At 42.9% G+C, this 20,204-nt stretch overlaps 1 protein-coding gene and 1 long non-coding RNA gene across 6 annotated transcripts in view; one reads left to right on the top strand and one right to left on the bottom strand.

Moving 5' to 3' along the window:
• AP4E1 (adaptor related protein complex 4 subunit epsilon 1) overlaps positions 1–14,590 on the bottom strand; it is a 33,883-nt gene extending 19,293 nt beyond the window's left edge. For 2 of the 3 annotated variants that reach the window (XM_077828647.1, XM_077828648.1), the window contains exons 1-7: positions 14,394–14,590; positions 11,372–11,443; positions 9,638–9,761; positions 2,549–2,622; positions 2,019–2,140; positions 996–1,155; positions 262–428 (exon numbers count right to left, since the gene is read on the bottom strand). In XM_077828647.1, the coding sequence (XP_077684773.1) occupies positions 262–428; positions 996–1,155; positions 2,019–2,140; positions 2,549–2,622; positions 9,638–9,761; positions 11,372–11,443; positions 14,394–14,549 (875 nt within the window). In that variant the 5' untranslated portion in view covers positions 14,550–14,590. Of the gene's footprint in view, positions 1–261; positions 429–995; positions 1,156–2,018; positions 2,141–2,548; positions 2,623–9,637; positions 9,762–11,371; positions 11,444–12,004; positions 12,024–14,393 lie in introns of those variants that run through there. The other variant, XM_077828649.1, reaches the window with a different exon arrangement.
• Positions 14,591–14,667: 77 nt separating this feature from the next.
• Positions 14,668–16,061, top strand: LOC144271057 (uncharacterized). Of its 3 annotated transcripts, none has more exons than XR_013347298.1 (2): positions 14,668–15,238; positions 15,848–16,061. It is a non-coding gene; the product is annotated as an uncharacterized LOC144271057 (long non-coding RNA). The 3 variants fall into 3 exon arrangements; XR_013347297.1 differs by having other exon boundaries at positions 14,668–15,452; XR_013347296.1 differs by having other exon boundaries at positions 14,668–15,546.
• The last annotated feature ends 4,143 nt before the right edge of the window (positions 16,062–20,204 follow it).

Here is a 20,204-nt window from a genome sequence, read left to right as displayed (position 1 = left end):
AGTCCACAAGCGTCTCTCACCACATATCCCATAATCAGCTGCCTGACCCACATAGGAGCTGAGAAACAAGTCAAGTATAACAACTTTCAATAAATCACTTTTTACAGTATTTCTTAATGAAGAGCAAATAGGATGTATTAATCCTTTATTTTCCTTTGTGTTGCGAAAGCACAGTAAAAGTTATGCATTACCACAAAATAATGACTCACTGTGTATTCTTTCTATTTGCAAAGAATTTATTACATAGAAGAAACTGGTTACCTTGGATCATCTCTTCCTAACAGCCCCAGTATTCTTAAGAGCTGAATTTGTAGCCATGGTGCTGGCACGCTGTGGTAATTGAAGTCTATAGGAAGCTTTCCTCCCACTACCTGCTTTAGAATGGTTACAAAGCTCTCTGTCAAGTCCTTGTATCCAGATGCATTTTTCTAGACAAGGAAAAGAGAAATACAATTCAAATATTTTAAGTACAGTGCCTCAGAAATACACCATAAAGCCATGACAGGAATATAATCTTATTAGCTATTATTCAATTAATAATTTCCTATCCTATTCCATTTCCTAATCCACCACTTCTTCCTCTCAAACCCCAACATCAACTCCTTTTTGCTTTAAGCGTTTTCCCTGTATTTTTAACAAGACAGTGAATATGACTGAAAGCATTTCCCTTGCAATGGTACACTGAATCCACAGGCAATCCTCAGCATAATCTATAACACACTGAAAAAAACCTAAACTTTGGACTTAAAAACAGAGCCATTATGCCAAAGGTGCTGATCACCAGGGTCAGGCTCCGAAATGGTCAGCTGGGGCTTTTGTCAAGGGTTGGAATGCTAATGAACATAGTACAGTTATGAAGGTGAATCGTGGTAATCTGAAGACAAGTTGACAGACTATCTTTCCAGAGTGATTTTCCTACAGAACAATTTTACAGTTGTTTGTACATTTTAAAAAACAGCCTATATGTTCAATTAGACTTCTAATTCTCAGCCTACCTTAATCATTTGAAGGTAAATGTGTAAAGAAGCAGCCATGACTCCAACATCCCTGTCACACAGGGCTTTCCGGAACTTGTCATGGATGTGCTGGACTTGGTTGGGAGCAATGAGATAGAATTTATACAACGCCTGAACTGCTTTTCTTCGGATAATTTCCCTAAAGAGAAACATTTTTCTTTAAAAGATCAAGCAACTTGACCCTAAATAGAAGCTTTACTTAACCTAAATTGTTTCTCTATATTATGAAATAGAGACTTTTAAGAAAACTACTGACTTTGTAACATTTCTCACTTTTATAGCTAGTTAGTTAAAATATTAACTAATCATCACATCAGGATGCCTCTGAAATAGTTAAATATTATCATTCAAGTTTTACAAATGAGGATACCGAGACAAGAGAGAGGATAAGTAATCTGGCAAAGGCCACATGATGAGTCAGTGGCACAGAAAGCGTAGCGTTTAGTAGTTCCTGGAGTTAGATCATGCTTCTGCTACCTTTTAGTTTAGCATGTACACTGTGCTAGCTCTGTATGTAATGTTATTAACTACAAGGCCTGACAACCAAAGGGCTGAGCACCTGCACCTCACCAGTCTTCAGTGGGGTTTGCGCATGCTCAACTTCTCCAAAAATCAGGCATAGATCTTTCTGTGATGTATTGAATTCCAAGGGTACAATTTGTTACTCCATTTATACTACAAACACTTTTTAACCCACATACACTGTATAACAGTATCTCCACATGTATAAAGTTACATGACATTTATCCATCAACAATGCTTAAGCAAAACAAAAGACATTCATTATGCAATCAAGAATGCACAAACTAAAGCAGGTAGGGCAGGGAGAGACAAAAAAGGAAAATTTGGAAAGGAACACAAAGTTGTGAATAATGACTAAGGAAGGATTCAGAGCAAAAACAGTATTTAAGAGAAATATTTATGTACTGAAATAAAATATCTAAATTTTAGGACATCCCAAGTTCATAACAATGCTTGAAATCCTTCTTAGTGAATACGTACTTAGAATGCTGAAGTTTGTCTTCTATGAGGGGAAGTACAGCTGGAATCATTTCCCGTGGAAAGATCTGGCTGACAACAGTAAGTGCCATACACACCTCAACCAGGTTAGTGCTCTGCAAGTCCTGTCAGTCATTAAGACAACAAAATGGTCATTTCTAATTTAAACTATGGGAAACTTTTCATTTCTAAGGCCAAATGTGGGAAAGCTTCCACTTTTTATGCTATACTGTGAAGCACTGCTCTCTAATGCTCTGCTAATTAAGGGATTGTTCAATTTTTCTATAACATTTTCATTATATTTGTTTAATACTGCTACAGAACTTGAAACTATAACCACAGCAAAAGGATACATTAGAATCCCATAAGAAACTCGGGTGAATAGTCATTTTTCTTATTTCAGTGTTAACTGATAAACAAGTAGATTTTATTAATGAATACACAGTTTAGAATTAATTGGCATTATACTTGGAAAAGCACTGGCCTAAAAAGTTAGTGTAATGTTTTTCTCCAAACCTCCCATAAAGCTGTACCTTCACAACTGTGTTCACAAGCAGAAGCAACAGTTCATGATTTTCATGGAGGAATAAAGAAACAGCCAAGTAACCTACAAAAGAAAAAAAAACAAAAAACCTCCATCACCTTTTCCAGTTATAAACTGTTTCCAAATGTTAACAGGAAAACGAAAGACATCCAGAGCACAAGAGTTGACGGCTCAAATCATCGGTGAAAATACCGGCAGATTATAGGATCTCTGTGGGTAAGTCGAGAAAAGGGGGGAAAACCCTGCAGCAGTGGGTTTCAGAGCCCAAGTAACTGACTCAGATTCGCTGCTGTGCGGGATGGGCAGTTTGCTGTGTAGATGCACCCTATTTTTTTAACGTCAGAGTTTTAAATTAACTGGTTTTTTATCATCTGGTTGCTTGGAGATATTTAGCTGGTCATACTGTTCAGTAAGGATGGACTTGAAACCCACAAGCTGTGTCCAAAATTAAGAAGCCTCTGTAACGCTGTCAGATCTAAAGCGCTGAGGATGACATCATACAAGAGACAATTCATTAGAAAATGAATGCTTTTTTCCCCACACTAACAAAATTATATTCTCCGTAGACCAGACAACTACCCATAAGCAGCCTGCACTTCATTTTTAAGGACGGAGACACCATATAGCAAATATTAGTTTTAAGTGAATTATTGTATCCCAGTTTATTTACTACATTAAATAATTCAACACTATATATTTTCCAGTGTTACTCAATTAAGTTATTCTTCTATTTATTTGGATTGGTAATTATAAAACAGACCTATTCAAAGGAGCTCTAGGTACTGTGACATCATTAAAATAACACAATCAAACACAAAAAATTGGTTAAAACTGGTCATTCCAATCAAATAGCACAAATCAACCCACATAATTATAGCAGAGCAAACAAATCCTCTATCACAGCTCAAACCCCATTCATGCCCACACCCTCCTCAGATACCCAGGAAATCAGACGGGGCTTGGGGCATGGCCTGAAGGTCACAGACTTCAACCATGTGGAACTAAGGAGGGAACTAAATTCCAGAATCAAGGACCCTGATGGAATAAGCACCTCTTCTGATCCCATGTGATTATCCAGAAAAGGTGGAACTGTTTGTGGGTCTCAGACAGGCAGGGCTCAGGCCTTTTAAGGTTTTACTATTTAGATTCCACAAAGGAACCAATAGATAGGTCTTGAGCCACTGGTGAAATGTCTTCTGGTATGATAAACCTCTAAACAATCAGATCACTGCATTCTGGACTACCTTCAGTGTCTGAATTAATTTCAGGTGTAGCCTACAATGAGTACATGGCAGTAGTCTAGTATCAGTAAGTGATAAAGACATGGACTATGGTAGCAAATTCCATATTGCAAAGAAGAAACCACAGCTTTCTGGCCAGACATTGATTTTTAAAAAGCAGTCTTCATGGTAACTAACAGGTGCTACCTTATTGTCTAACAGCAGTTGTTTTCTAACTGAACTCTCAAGTGGCAAACTTCAACGAAATAGGAGGTTACAATGTGATGGGCACAACCCTGCAGTCAAGAAAGCCGATATAATCCCTGCCAGCCACTTCAGAGGTTTTTCCCAACCTACCAACATTGCCTGTGTCATATCTGGACTTGGCCTCAACTAATTTGTTCTCATTTGTGCCTAGATTGCCACCTAACATTCAACCACAATGGCAAGATCAACTGAGAGGAGATGAACATACTGAAGACATGAGAGCCCATGCCATCTCACTAATTCTCCTAGAAGCCCCAAATATATATCCCACGGGGTTGCATTATGGAATTGTTCATCTGCCTCTCTTCTGGTTCAGGGTATGTGGGTGTGTGTATATGTATATGAATAAGAACATACGAATGGCCCTACTGGCTCAGACCAAAGGTCCATCTAGCCCAGTATCCTGTCTTTCAACAGTGACCAGTGCCAGGTGCCCCAGAGGGAATGAATGGAACAGGTAATCATCAAGTGATCCATCCCCTGTTGCTCATTCCCAGCTTCTGGCAAACAGAGGCTATGGACAACATTGCTGCCCATCCTGGCTAATAACCATTAATGGACCTATCCTCCATGAATTTATCTAGGTCTTTTTTGAACCCTGTTATGGTCTTGGTCTTCACAACATCCACCGGCAAGGAGTTCCACAGGTTGACTGTGCACGGTGTGAAGAAATACTTCCTTTTATTTGTTTTAAACCTGCTGCCTATTAATTTCATTTGGTGCCCCCTAGTTCTTGTGTTATGAGAAGTGGTAAACACTTCCTTATCTACTTTCTCTATACCAGTCATGATTTTATAGACATCAATCATATCCCTCATTAGCCATCTCTTTTCCAAACTGAAAAGTCCCAGTCTTATTACTCTCTCCTCATACGGAAGCCATTCCATACCCCTAATAATTTTTGTTGCTCTTTTCTGAACCTTTTCCAATTCCAATATATCTTTTTTGAGATGGAGCAACCACATCTGCATGCAGTATTCGAAATGTGGGAGTACCATGGATTTATGTAGAGGCAACATGATATTTTCTGTCCTATTATCTATCCCTTTCTTAATTATTCCCAGCATTCTGTTCACTTTTTTGACTGCCACTGCACATTGAGTGGATGTTTTCAGAGAACTATCCACAATGACTCCAAGATCTCTTTCTTGAGCGGTAACAGCTAATTTAGACCCCATGATTTTATACGTATAGTTGGGATTATGCTTTTCAATGTGCATCACTTTGCATTTATCGTCAAATTTCATCTGCCATTTTGTTGCCCAGTCAGCCAGTTCTGAGAGATCCTTTTGTAGCTCTTTGCAGTCTGCCTGGGTCTTAACTATCTTTAGTCATTTTGGATCATCTGAAAATTTTGCCACCTCACTGTTTACCCCTTTTTCCAGATCATTTATGAATATGTTGAATAGGACTAGTCCCAGAACAGACCTCTGGGGGACACCACTATTTACCTCTCTCCATTCTGAAAACTGACCATTTATTCTTACCCTTTGTTTCCTATCTTTTAACCAGTTACCAATCCATGAGAGCACCTTCCTTCTTATCCTGTGGCAGCTTACTTTGCAAAAGAGCCTTTGGTGAGGGACCTTGTCAAAGGCTTTCTGAAAATCTAAGTATACTATATCCACTGGACCCCGTTGGTCCACATGCTTGTTGACCCCTTCAAAGATTTCTAGTAGATTGATGAGGCATGATTTCCCTTTACTAAAACCATGTTGACTCTTCCTCAACAAATTATGTTCATCTATACCTCTGACAATATTGTTCTTTATTATAGTTTCAACCAGTTTGCCCAGTACTGAAGTCAGGCTTAAAAACCTGTAACTGCCGGGATCACTTCTGGAGCCCTTTTTAAAAACTGTCATCACATTAGCTATCCTCCAGTCATCTGGTACAGAAGCGGATTTAAATGATAGGTTACAGACTATAGTTAGTAGTTCTGCAATTTCACATTTGAGTTTCTTCAGAACTCTTGGGTGAATACCATCTGGTCCTGGTGACTTACAACTGTTTATCAATTTGTTCCAAAACCTCCTCTAATGATATCTCAATTTGGGACAGTTCCTCAGATCTGTCACCTAAAAAGAATGGCTGTTTGGGAATCTCCCTCACATCCTCAGCCTGGAAGACTGATACAAAGAATTCATTTAGTTTCTCCACCCTATCGTCCTTGAGTGCTCCTTTAGCACCTTGATTGTCCAGGGGCCCCACTGGCTGTTTAGCAGGCTTCCTGCTTCTGAAGTACTTAAAAAAAAATTGCTATTACTTTTTGAGTCTTTGGCTAACTGTTCCTCAAATTCTTTTTTGGGTTTCCTAATTGTATTTTTACATTTCATTTGCCAGCGTTTATGCTCCTTTCTATTTTCCTCACTAGGATTTAACTTCCACTTTTTAAAGGATGCCTTTTTGCCTCTCATTGCTTCTTTTACTTTGTTGTTTAGCCACGGTGGCTCTTTTTTGGTTCTCTATGTTTTTTAATTTGGGGTATACATTTAAGTTGAGCCCCTATTACGGTGTCTTTTAAAAGTTTCATGCAGCTTGCAGAGATTTCACTTTTGGCACTGTACCCTTTAATTTCTGTTTAACTAACCTCCTCATTTTTGTGTAGTTCCCCTTTCTGAAATTAAATGCTACAGTGTTGGGCCGCTGTGGTGTTTTTCCTGCCACAGGGATATGAAATTCAATTATATTATGGTCACTATTACCAAGCAGCCCAACTATATTCACCTCTTGGACCAGATCCTGTGCTCAACTTAGGACTAAATCACTACACAATCAATACACACACACACACCCCGAACAAAAGGAGTGACAAGATGGAGGATGACTCCACAAGAGAACCCTTGAGGCAGATGAACAATTCCCTAATGCAACCCCCTGGGACCGCTCACCCAGGAAAGAATGGAGACACTCAAGATCCCTGTCCACCATTGCATACAACAGTATGTAGAGTCAGCAGTACCAAAGACAACTGAACAACTTTATAATATCAGCATAGACACCTCCTCATTCTCCATTACTAGTAGATCCTCAAACCAAAGCAACGAGTGCTGTTTTTTTTGTCCAGGATATCTGAGGCATCTAGATACTGAAAGATTGGTCTCACACAACCTTCTCAATAATATTACCTACAAGGGAAGATATGAAACTGGTTGACAGTTAGCCAGTTTGTCAATGTCAAGAAATAATCTCTTGATCAGAGACCAGATTGGCAGATTGCACCCTGCCTTCCACAAGGTGTTAACAATTCCTACGAACATCACACTGAGCACCTTTTCACTGGTGTTCAATAGTGAGGAAGGACATGGGTCTAAAATTAGTTTCTGATACAAGGTTTATCCAACTCCAGTGCTTGAGTGAATTATACCAGCTGAAATTCAAACACAGAAAACCTAACAGTTATTTTACCCAATATATTGCCTTGCTATTGTGGATGCAGATAATTTGGCCCACATCTGAACTATTTTCTCTGCAACACAAGAAATGTCTTCACTAAAAAAAATGAGTCCTTGTGGCACCTTAGAGACTAACAAATTTATCTGGGCATAAGCTTTTGTGGGGTAAAACCAACTTCATTAGATGCATGGAGTGGAAAATACAGAGGCAGGTATAAATACACACCACATGAAAAGATGGGAGTTGCCTTACCAAGTGGGGGATCAGTGCTAACGAGCCAATTCAATTGAGGTGGAAGTGGGCTATTTTCAACAGTTGACAAGAATGGGTGAATACCAAGGGAGGAAAAATCACAATAGCCCACTTCCACCTTAATTGAATTGGCTCATTAGCACTAACCCCCCATTTGGTAAGACAACTCCCATCTTCTCATGTGGTATGTATTTATACCTGCCTCTGTATTTTCCACTCCATGCATCTGATGAAGGGGGTTTTAGCCCACAAAAGCTTATGCCCAAATAAATGTTAGTCTCCGAGGGCTTGGCTACCCTTGCAGATGTAGAGCACTGGGAGTTAAACCATCCTTCGGAGAACGCAGCAGAGAAAATGCTGCTATGTGTTTACACTATCAGCTGCAAGCGCACAGGCATGGCCATATTAGCAGCTCTTGCAATGCCACAAAGAGCAGTGAATTGTGATAGCTATGCCAGTGTGCAAGTGGCTGCAATGTGCTTTTCAAACGGGGAGGGGGGGGAGAGAGTGTGACAGGGAGTGTGTTGTGTGTATGTGGGGGGAGAGACAGTGTATTTTGGGGGGCTGAAAGCGTGTCAGCATGCTGTCTCGTAAATTCAGATAGCAGCAGACCCACACCCTCTCACACACGCTCACAACAGCAGCATTCCATACTAATTGTTTGCTTTGTTCCAGAGCAGATAAGCATGCTGGCGGTCAGAAACGGAGCTTTGAAAGGGGATATCCACATGCCTGCAGCCAATTTCAAAACAACGAGAAGAGTGGCCACTTGACTTCAGGGGATTATGGGACGTTTCCAGAGGCCAATCACAGCGCAGTAATGCAACACTTCGTCCACACTGACGCCTGGGCGTTTCAGGCAGGGCGCAGCAAGCTTTAGGCTTCTCGTGGAGGTGGATTATCAGGAGTGCTCCAGCTGCAGAGTCCAGGTGCTCTACATGCCTTGCCAGTGTGGACACCTCAGGAGTTAGGGCGCCAGGGGTTGCTTTAATGCACTCTAACTTACAAGTGTAGCCGAGCCCTAAGGTGCCACAAGGACTCTTCATCGTTTTTGCTGATACAGACTAACACTGCTACCACTCTGAAACCTGTCTTCACTAAGACACTTGAATCAGCAACCTCTTGGAGATACCCCAGATTAATCAGAATGTCAACTCCTTGAAACAAATCTACTGATAAGACTTTGTAGATAAAGAAGAGTTTCATATCTCTGTTTTGTTACCCATACAATATGTGGTGTAAAATTTCAAAAATTCTTTTACACCATCAGTCAGATTTCTCCATAGACTTCTGCACTGGCGCTCTCGTTATCTTCCCTCTCGCCTCATTTGTCACAAGCCACCTCTAACCCGAGGTGACCGATGTGTACAAAGAAAGACAGGGAATAATATGCTTAAAGGGAACTGCACTAATATTGAAAAGAAAAGATTATAAAACCCTATAAAAACATAAATACAGTTGAATGTTGGAGAACCAGCACTCTTACTCCACTAAATATTGTCTCTTTAATATTCCACTTATATTATTTTAAGAGGTTATTTATGACAACTATATATAAAGTTTCCACATGGAAATTGACCTTCAAGCCAATGTGTCTCTTTGAAATATCCTTTAAATGAAAATGCTTGTATGTGTCTCCTGTTTACTAGAGCGGATATTCAAAATTATTAAATAATACAAAGGTGGTGGGTTGTTGTCTTTTTTATGGTTTCCCCTCTGCACCCATTTTTCAACCAGGTACTTAAAACTCCTTACAACTAAAATAATCTTGTATTTTCAAATTTTGAAATATTAAGTTGAATTTTTTTCCCCCAAAAAGAAAACATATTGAAAATAAACTTTCAACCAGTTCTTGTATTTACTATGACTTCCAACCCAATTTCAGGAGACATTTGTGGCAATTTTGAGCACAATATTAAGATATACCAGTCTTATACACATACCAACTCTTTTTTCTAAAAGGTTTCCCTGTTGTGCTAGCTTAATAGCATGGATGTATCCGAAGGAGGACTCATATCCCAGCATTTCACAATAGATTAGTCTCACCATACATTCTTTCATCAGTCTCTGAAATACCAAGAATGAAATATTAAGAAATTTAGAATAGTTATAAGTGCTCTGTTCCTTTTTACAGCTCTAACATATTGAGGTTTGAGACTTTGACAAGTATATATTATAAACAAAAAGCACTACTTTTTCTAAACACAGAATTTAACATTTCTAAAATGAAAGTTTATCAATATTTGATGTGATACTAATCTTTCAAAACAAATTTAAGTTAAACTACAACTGAACTTCATCAAATTCCATGCATAAATATGTTATCTGGTTATGAGTGGCATCCTTACAATCAAAACAAAATTATGACCATCATGGGTATTAAAATGAATAGTCACAAGGCACTGTACTACCGTACGTACAATACCACAAATTACTCCACATCCCACTGTTGTTGTATCACCAATGGGAGGAAAGTGGTCAGTGCAGTCACAAATGGAAGAGGAATGGTTCCACTAAATACTTTCTCTATTAAAAAACATTTTTGTAGTGCGGACCACAACTTTATAAAGCCAATAATGATTGACAGATTAAACATGATCTTGCGGTGTGACAATGTCGCAAAAAGACAGATATCATACTAAGGGTCTGTATACACATCGAATTATTCAGGAATAATTATTCCTGAATAACGTCATGTGTGGACAGACCTATTCCAGAATAAGAGCATCCACACATGGAGTTATTCTGGAACCACTTTTACTCTCTAAATTCACATGCTACCTTAATCCAAATTAATTTTCAAGTACAGCTAATCCCTAGATTGCATATACAATGGAACTGCATGCTAGGTTAGAAAGGTAATTGTTATGAACACAGAAGCATGCTTGTCTGAAATCTGTAATGATTGGTCTCCATTAGAGAATTCCTTGACTAATCTCAAGCAACCAGTGGGTGGTAACTTGACAGATGGTAGAACCAGTGTTCTGAGACAGCACAAACAGATGGGCAGGAGAACTCTAAGGGTACGTCTTCACTACCCGCTGGATCGGCGGGTAGTGATCGATCAATCGGGGATAGATTTATCGCGTTTTGTCTAGATGCGACAAATCGATCCCTGAATCGATGCCTGTACTCCACCTCGGCAGGAGGAGTAAGCGGAGTCGACAGGGGAACCACTGCGGTCAACTCACTGCTGTGAGGACGGCCATGTACTAAGATACTTCAACTTCAGCTATGCGAATAGCGTAGCTGAAGTTGCATATCTTAGTTCGAACCCCCAGCCCCAGTGTAGCCCAGGCCTTAAACTGCACTTGGGAGGAGTAATTCGACATGCTCCACTGCATCACCTGATTTCCCTGTCTACACTAGTACTGCAAGAGTACAGAGTGACCCACTACAAGATACAACAGTGGCAATACTTGCTCCAAGCAAGCACAGTTGCAATAGTACTCTCGCTGCTTGGGCACCACTGCAAAAACCTGGGTGTAGACATAAGGTGTATTACAAGTAGAGCATGTTCTTGTAACGGTGCTAACAAATGCAAGATTTCTCTAGTGTATACCAACTATACCAAACTAGTATTCACGCACCCTGCCAAGCACAAGTCTGCACATTGCTATTCTTAAATTCAGTCTACAGTAAAGGTAAATTTCATTACAAATAAGACTAAAACTTACAAGTGTTGTAGTGGGAGCAGAAACTGTTGCTTTCAAATTAGTTTGTTCCTGTTGTATTAATTTTTCTTCCTCCTATAAAAGAATAATTTAAACATTTTTAAGATCTTGCATAATTTTGGAGGGGTTAAAAAAGAAACAAATGATGGCAAGGAAAGCATGAACTATTAGAATTCTATCAAAAATAATTTATATAATCTTACGTTCTTCATTTGTTTTTTGTATAAATAATATTACAAAGCTATTACACTTCCAATTTCACTAGATTTACAGCTTCAAAGGGTTTCACTATATTTCCATATACTGTTTTTTTTAAAGTACAAAAAATGGTACACTTTCCATATCTACACTTTCATCTGCTCACTCTTCCATTGGCCTGTATTACAGTATACATAAGTTTATTGATTTAAAAGGGTCTAACAGTACTTCATTTATATTCTTGGACTTGGAAAATATTTTAAAGTGCACAGTTTTAATACATGCCATGCAAAACAAAAACTGCATTCTGCAGCCATTTTGCAAGCTCAGCAAGCTTGGCCCTAGTTAGGACTTAGGCCTGGTCTACACTAGCGGGGTGGGATCAATCTAAGTTACGCAATTTCAGCTCCATGAATAGCATAGCTGAAGTTGACGTACTTAGATCTATTTAGCGCGATGTCTTCACTGCAGTGAGTCGACTGCTGACGCTCCCCCGTCGACTCCGCCTGCATCCCTTGCCCTGGTGGAGTACCGGAGTAGACGGGAGAGCACTCGGCGGTCAACTTATCACGTCTTCACTAATGCGATAAATTGACTGCTGCTGGATCAATCGCTCTGGAGGTAAGTGTAGACATGCCCTTTGATGAGACCTCTAATGCCTAGACAATTACACTGGTAATTCAGCCAGTAACACCCTTTCTTCTAAATCAGTATTTGAAATAATACACAGCATGGTGTCAGGGAATGATACGATGCATTATTTTGGACGACAGATAACACTAAGGTCCTGCCCACTTGTACAGCACGCACTCTTAGAAATAGAAAGGGATTTATCTCTGTATCCTGGCCAAGTTACATCATCTTATTTACACCTACTCTAACAAAAACTGATCACTGTGTATTGTATTCATATTTACTCCCTGTACTAAACTGTAAAGATGGTCCAATGGGTAGGGCTCTAAACTCTGGCTTTGAGATCCTGCTCTGTCACTGCCTTCCTGTGTGACTATGGACAAACCATTTAACCTCTCGGTGCCTCAGCTCCCAGTCTGTAAAATAGGGATTTACAGCACTTTTCTACCAGAGGTGAAGTAAGCATACTAAGTATAAATATATTAAAGGTAGGGTCACTAATTTTGGTTGGACATATTCCTGGACATTTCATCACATGACAATCTTTAATTCCAAAATCTTTAATTCCTGGAGATTCCAGGACAATCCTGGAGGGTTGGCACCCTAATTAAAGCCTATGAGGCACCCAGATTCTATTGTAACTGGGGCCATATCAATAGGCAGGGTGGGTGGGAAAGAAAAGCATGTTACTGGGCAGGGCTGAACAGGTGTGTTTCACCCCAGAGACAGCTGCCAACACCTGCTGACCTTCCACATTCAGGCTTTTCTACCCCACCCACGGCAGGGGCGGGCGGAGCTGCTTGGCCGAAAACCCGTCTGCTCTAATACCTGGCGACAAGGACCCCCGTGGCTTCGCGCCTGTCCAGAACATGAGACACACGCGGCATGGGAAGCCAGGGACACGGGTGAGAAGGGAGACCGCGGACCCAGCCTCCCCGCTTGCTTTCAGCCTGGGGTGCAAGGCCATGACTACAATCAGTGGTGAGATGGAGCCGGTTCGCACCGGTTCGCTAGAACCGGTTGTTAAATTTAGAAGCCCTTTTAGAACCGGTTGTTCCAGGAGCGCAACTAGTTCTAAAAGGGCTTCTAAATTTAACTGGCCAAAAGTGGCGCCTTAGGCGCCAACTCCATGGGTGCTCCAGCCCTAGAGCACCCAAGGGGAAAATTTGGTGGGTGCAGTGCACCCACCGGCAGCTCCCCGCCCCACCCCCGGCCCCAACTCACCTCCGCTCTGTCTCCGCCTCCTCCCCTGAACATGCCACCCCGCTCTGCTTCTCCATCCCACGCAGGCTTCCAGTGAATCAGCTGTTCGCGAAGGAAGCCGGGGCAGGCTGAGAAGCAGGCAGCGGCTTTGCACTCAGGCCCAGGGAGGCGGAGGTACAGGGGGGCGCGAGGAGGGCCGCCCGTGCTGCAGCAGGTAACCTGGGGGAGGCCCGCAGAGGAACCACTCCCCACCCCAGCTAACCTCTGCCACCCTTGACCTGAGCAAAAAGCTGCCGCCTGCTTCTCAGTCCTCCCAGGCTTCCCACCAAAAAGCTGATTTGCGGGAAGCTGGGGGGGAGGAAGAGAAGCAGAGCGGGTCAGCGTGTTCAGCGGAGAAGGCGTAGTGGAGGTGAGGTGAGCTGGGCCGGGCGCGGGGCAGGGAGCTGCCGGTGGGTGCTCTCCACTCATCAAATTTTCCCCGTGGGTGCTCCAGCCCTGGAGCACCCAGAGAGTCCGTGCCTAAAGTGAAACTTTTGATGTGATCAGTGGGGGAGTGGCCACTCCCCCTGCTCCCCCCCAAGCTACGCTCCCCCACCCCTAGGAGCCAGAAGGGCCTGCCAGATGCTTCCTGGGAGCAGCCCCAGGTAAGCACCTCTGGGACTCCCCACCTCGCCCCCCAGCAGGTGCCTCTGGCTCTTAGGGGTGGGCACCCACTACAATGACCCATGAGACCCTCCTGCCCGGTTCTGGGGGCAGTCAGGGGACAGGGGTGGATGGCATAGAGGTCCTGGGGGGTCAAGGAACACGGGGGGGTTGGATAGGGCACGAGTGCCAGGGGGTGGGGGTGGACAACGACCCCCTCCTAGGCTAAGGAGGGAACCTGCTGTTAAGATTTTGGCAGCTCATCACTGGCTACAATTCACAGGGGAGAAGGTCCGGCCGGCCAGGGCCCAGCCCCGCTGAGCCACCCCGCTCCCCCACCAGCCCGTACATGTTTGGAGGAGAGCGCAGTGATGCTCCGGATCAAGCCGCCCAGCCGCGAGGTGGCCGAGAACCGACCCGGGCCCCCGCCGGGCCCGGCCCCCGGGTCGTGCTGCCCCAGCAGGCCGGGCAGCGCGCTCAGCGTCCGCTCCACCACGTCGCTCATACCCGGCCCAGCCCCGCCGCCGGCGGCGGCCCCCCACTCGCAGGCTGCCGCCTCCCGGAAGGGCAGGGCCTGCTCCCGCCCCCGCCGCCCCGCACTTCCGGTTTCCCTGACTGAAAAAACTTTATTGAGGCTCCTGGCGCGGACAGCGGACACTGGGGCGCTGCTGGCGCAGGGAGAGAGGCGCCTAGAGCCGCGGGCTCCTGGCCTCCAGGCAGCCCGAGTCCCCGCCAGGTGATGTGGGACCTCAGGGAGCCCTGGGGAAAGCAGCGACCCCCGCCTGAGCACCGTGCCTGACCAGGCCTGGCCCCGCAGACCTGAAGGGCTGGGGCCCGAGGCGCTGCCTAGGAGCCCCTGCGGGCGGCAGCTTATACAGTTCTCCCGCACAGGCCGTATGGATCCACCCCAGCGGGCTGAGCATGTGGGGCCGAGGGCCCGGCACAGAGTAGGAGTCCGCCCCTTTAGCACTGTGGGCTGCTCTTGTCAACTCTGGTTTTCCCCCTAGGACCCTTGTCTGAGCTTGGGGGGCATGGAGACTTGGCATTCCCTCCGGCACAGAGAGGGGAGAGTGCCCTGCTCATCAGCTTCACCTCGGCACAGCAAGGCTGCGTATGGACACGGCTCAGTTGTGTGGGGGAGCAGAGCTGGCCATCTGCTGTGCGGCTCCCTGCTTTCGCTACTGATCACCATTGGTGAGTGGCAACGCCCAATTCTTGGAGAGGTTTCCTGGCCTCCCTTAACTCCCAACACCCTGCCACACACAGCTTGCTAAACCTAAAGGTGGAGCTGAAACACCGCTTTCTAAACTGGAGCGCAGAGCTAGGGGATTCAGTCTTTACAGAAGGATCCTGGAATCAGACAGGACTGCTCGCACAAGGTTTTGAAACTTGGCAAGATTTGCTTTAGGTAACCTCTCTTCATAAGTCCTTTCACAAAATCGCAAAACCCTAGGATGGTCACTCATCCTGCAAACCCGAGAGGGATGCAGTGGTTGGGATAGGTTAGTAAAATACTTATTTTGATGTGTAAAAGCTGTGACAAATCAGTTACATGCTTATAGGTCTTTATTCATCTGTGAAAGTCTGAAAAGAATGAGTTTAAACTCAAGTAGCAGAATTAACTGAATTTTCAGATCCTTTATTCCAATGGAAAATATCAATAAGAGATTTTTCTCTTTTTCTTCAGTAGCAGAAACAACAAAATAAACCCCAAAGAAATAAATTAAAATGCCCCAGGGGGCTAATTTGTTAAAGTTTTTCTCAGTAGTTTTTCATTTAGAGATGAAAAATTTGTTTTTACAGCATCCGCTCTTGAAAGTGAAGAAATGTGTGTATACCGTGGGACATGAGCTTGATCTTTCAACAATGAAGTCAGTGGGAGTTTTGTGATTGTCTTCAATGGGAACAGCATGGATAAGACTGAAAAACAAAATGTACAATCACACGGTGATTCAGATTTCATAATTAAATTGAGAGATCGTAGCAATGTACGATCATTTTCTCAGTTGTCATTGTTTTCTTTTGTACTGTGAAATTATTCTCTCCAGACACATTACACATAATATTCAGTAAGCATCTACTTTGTAAATAACGATTAATTTAAGAAGAGTTTCTTTTTGTTGTATATTAAGGTTGTTCTTTTCCTCCATCTTGTTTTTAAATTCTGATTGACAGTTTTCTGTCAGTGTAAATGCAGACAGAGTAAGTAAGGAGTGAAACATCCTACCCAATACCTGATCTTTTTTGTTTTTAAGAAGCCCCTTTTAACCTTTAAATTATTAAATCTGAATCAGTTTCTGTTAAAGTTCAGTTTCTGTTTTGTAACCTGAAAAGTGTAATTATCAAAAGCTAAAGCTTGCTTCTTTTTTTTTTTTTTAAACTTGGTTCAGCAATAAATATTGGGCTGGATCCTATGGTATAGTGTCATAGAATCATAGAAATGTAGGATTGTAAGGGACCTCGATAGTTCAACTAGTCCAGTCCCCTGCAGTGAGGCAGGGCTAAGTATTTTCTAGACTGTCCCTGACAAGTGTTTGTCTAACCTGTTCTTAAAAACCTCCAATTTTGGAGATTCCACAACCTCCTTAGGTAACTTGTTCTAGTGGTGTGATGCAGCTGCTGTACCAAACAGCTAATGGAATGTGGTTGGAGAGACCATATAGTCAGCCCTGGTACAATCACATCAATGTAAAATGGATTATCCAGTGGCATGAAGCTCCCGAAAGGCTTAGCCACCTCCATTCCGCTGGCATAGCAGGTGTGGCTGGAAGAAAGCATGTGCCAATCTCTGGTTGTGGTTTTAGCTCCTTAGAACAGCTGGCATCAGTGAAAGCAGCCCTCAGCCTGCTCTAGCTCTTATGCTGGGCAATTGGGCCTGTTCACAGTGGCCCCAGGATCACAGGAGCGGAAAGGTGCCACCACAGCACCACACCGTCCCTACATGCATTCTGTACACTTCAGACAGACCCAAGATCTGACACAATGTTATGGCTTGCTTGTTTGTTTCAGTACTGTCTCTTTAACTAGCATGTGGTTTTGATACTGCAAACACTAACATTATTATTATTTATATTACCGTAGGAGCCCTGTTTATGCACTAGCACCCCATTATGCTAGTTGCTGTACAAATACAGAACAAAAAGACAGTCCCTACCCCAAAGAGCTTACGATCTAAGTATGGGACAAGAACAACAGCTGAATACAGGTATCTGGGGGAGTATAAGGAAACAAAGAGACAGCATTGGCCAGCATGACAGGCTGTGGATCTCAGTATACCAGCAGCTTAATCATTTTCAGGTAGTTGGAGGCATCATGGCAAAGAAGAGCCTTGAGGAGGATTAATGAGTTTTGTTGATGTTTGTGGGGAGCTCCTTCCAAGCATGAAGGGCAGCATGAAAGAAAACACGAAGGTGCTTGATTGAAATTTTAACAAGTGGGTGATGGAAGTTGTCTTCATAGGCTGGTCAGAGGCAGGATTTGACATCTAAATAGTGAATCAGACAGAATAGGTATGGTGGTGATAGGCCATGAAAGGCCTTGAAAATGAAGACAAGTAGCTTATGTTTGTTGTGATAGAGAAGGGGGAGCCAGTGGAGGGATACAAAGAGAGGGGTGACCTGATCAAAGCGACTGGCTAGGAATATGATCTTTACAGCAGCATTCTGAATGGATCTGAGCAGGGCAAGATTGTGTTTGTCAAGCCAGAGAGAAGGGTGGTACAGTAATCGCTATGCAAGATGATGAGAAGAACCTTGATGAGAATTTTGGTGGGTGGATAGGAAAGACCATATCTTAGAAAAGTTATGCGGGAAGAATTAGCAAGATTTATAGAGCCCAAATCCACAGGTATCCACAGACCATTTTTGCGGATCGCAGTGTGGATGCTGATACAAATTCTGTATCCACACAGGGCTATACAGCATACGCTGACCTGAACAGAATTGCTGGCGCCCAGCCTGTAGGCTCCAGTTCAGCCCTCTGAATCACACAGCAGTGTGCTGGGCATTCTGGGAGTTGTAGTCCCCTGATTACTTGGAGGGAGGAGGTAAACTACAACTCCCAGAAGGGATTGATCCAAGCACCATAAGGTGGGGTTGCTCTTTAAATAAGCAGGCGGTAAACTGCATGCATCAGAGACCCTGCAACTGGGTTGGGGTGTCCAAGCTCCCCCCAGGGAGGGTGGCATTGCATTGAAGGACCCAGAATTATAGCCTCCCTGCCTGAAGCGGGGAAGGAGGTACGGCAGGGTCAGAGCAGGTGGCAGGGCAGGAGGTCTCTGGGGGGAAGTGGGGCTGGGAATTGGGTGCTTGACACAGCCCTGTGTCACTACTGCGCAGTGACCTGTGGAGCTGTTTAGAGCCCTGCAAATATGCAGATATCCACAGACTATTTTTGTGGATCGCAGCTCCAATGCTGATACACTTTTTGTATCTGCGCAGGGGTCTAAAGATTTAGGGATAGCCTGGATGTGAGAACGTAGAGAGAGGTCCAAGTCCAGGATGATGCCCAGGAGTTGGTCTGATTCATGTGATTTTGTTGCTCTCAATAGTAGTACTCATACAAGCAAGAGCCTTAGTAAGTAAGCCTTCACATCAGTAAGGGTTTGCAGAATGCAGCCCTTGAGTGTCACTTATGATTTTTGTTCCACTTTTAAACTAAACCTAAGATTTCTTAGCTGTGAAAAATAATATTTGTGGTGAAAAAGTGAAAACCTTGAAATTCATGAGTCTGACTGTCTTCAGATACCATTTTTTTCCCCCATGCAATACTCCATCTTTTCCAAATAGGATTCATTTTATATGATCGCATTTAGGTCTAGTTTCACAGATGTTATATTACAACAGGTTCTAAAGGCAAAAGTCTTGTTGTCCTCAGCAGTTTGACACTGAAGGAGCTTAATCCTCATTTCAGTGGCCCCTATCTCTTGCTTTCTTTGTCAGTCACATACCTCAGGCTTTGGCCATGACTCAGAACTGCCCTGAAACACAACAGTGTAACTTCCCATGCTTCTATATGGAAGGAGAATCTCACAGATGATGCTAAGAGTGGAACAGAACACGCATCAAGACAGCAATGGCATAAATATGTGGAGGAGGGGACCACTGTGGCTAACTTACAACCTCAGTCTAGATTTCAACCCCTAAAGGCAAATGTACTGTTTGTCTATTCATTTCTCTCTGATCTCTGAGATCAGGCATTTCTAGGCCTGGTATACTGGGATTTTCCACCAGTTGCTACAAGCTATGCTCACATAATCGTTGTATTTTTGAATACAGATGTGAAAGCTTTTTTCCATTGCTGAATAGTAAATAGGGGAAAATCCTAGTCCCACTGAAATCAGTGAGAGTCAGTCAGCTTGCTCATGATAGCAGAATAGCAGGCTCTCCATTTTGCTAAGGTTGAATGCTCACTTCCATTTAAAATACAGACATACACCTTTTTTTTTAGTTTTGCATGATTTTCTCAAATTCTTTTTGGATTGAAATATCCCATATTTAATTTCAACCCAAGGATTAATTGTTTTAGAGAGTGAGCAAACTGTGTCAACCATTTTTAAGTTATATGATTGCAAGGGAAAAAAAAATTTTCCTTATGTCTGATCAGAACATTTGACTTGAAGATAAAAGCTTTAAATTGGTTGGCTTGTTTTTGTACCTCTCTGATATTAACAAAACAACTAGGAGGAAACTCAGGTCTATAGTCTGAAAATTAAAATATTTAAAGTTGGCAATTTCATGAAGATGTATTAAAAGCTTTCTGTTTGTGTTCTTAGATATTTTTAAGGACTACATTTGTTAAGGACAACACAGTTTAGAATATCCCTTTTGAAGACATCCTACTGTGTGACTGAAGCTGGCAAAACTGAGCTTTGCACACCGCATGTCTTCAGTTAAATGAAGATAATTATTCTCTTAGTGAAGATGATAGAATTTGCATAAGCTCTGGAGGATGATTAGCTCAATTTTATTATTTATTATTTTTATTGTGGTAGCACCTAGAGGTCCTAGCCCCATTGTAAAAATAGAACAAAGACAATCACTGCCATGAAGAATATGTAATCTAAGGCCTCAATTCTGCAAAGAGTTACATACTTGACTAATTTGATGTGCAGTGAGTAGTTCCATTGAAGTCAACAGGACTACTTGCCATGCATAAAGTT

This window comes from Eretmochelys imbricata, chromosome 10 (assembly GCF_965152235.1).
Source record: "Eretmochelys imbricata isolate rEreImb1 chromosome 10, rEreImb1.hap1, whole genome shotgun sequence".
Classification (NCBI taxonomy): domain Eukaryota; kingdom Metazoa; phylum Chordata; order Testudines; family Cheloniidae; genus Eretmochelys; species Eretmochelys imbricata.
The sequence above is the reverse complement of the archived record's forward strand: the minus strand, read 5'-3'. Positions and strand labels throughout refer to the sequence as shown.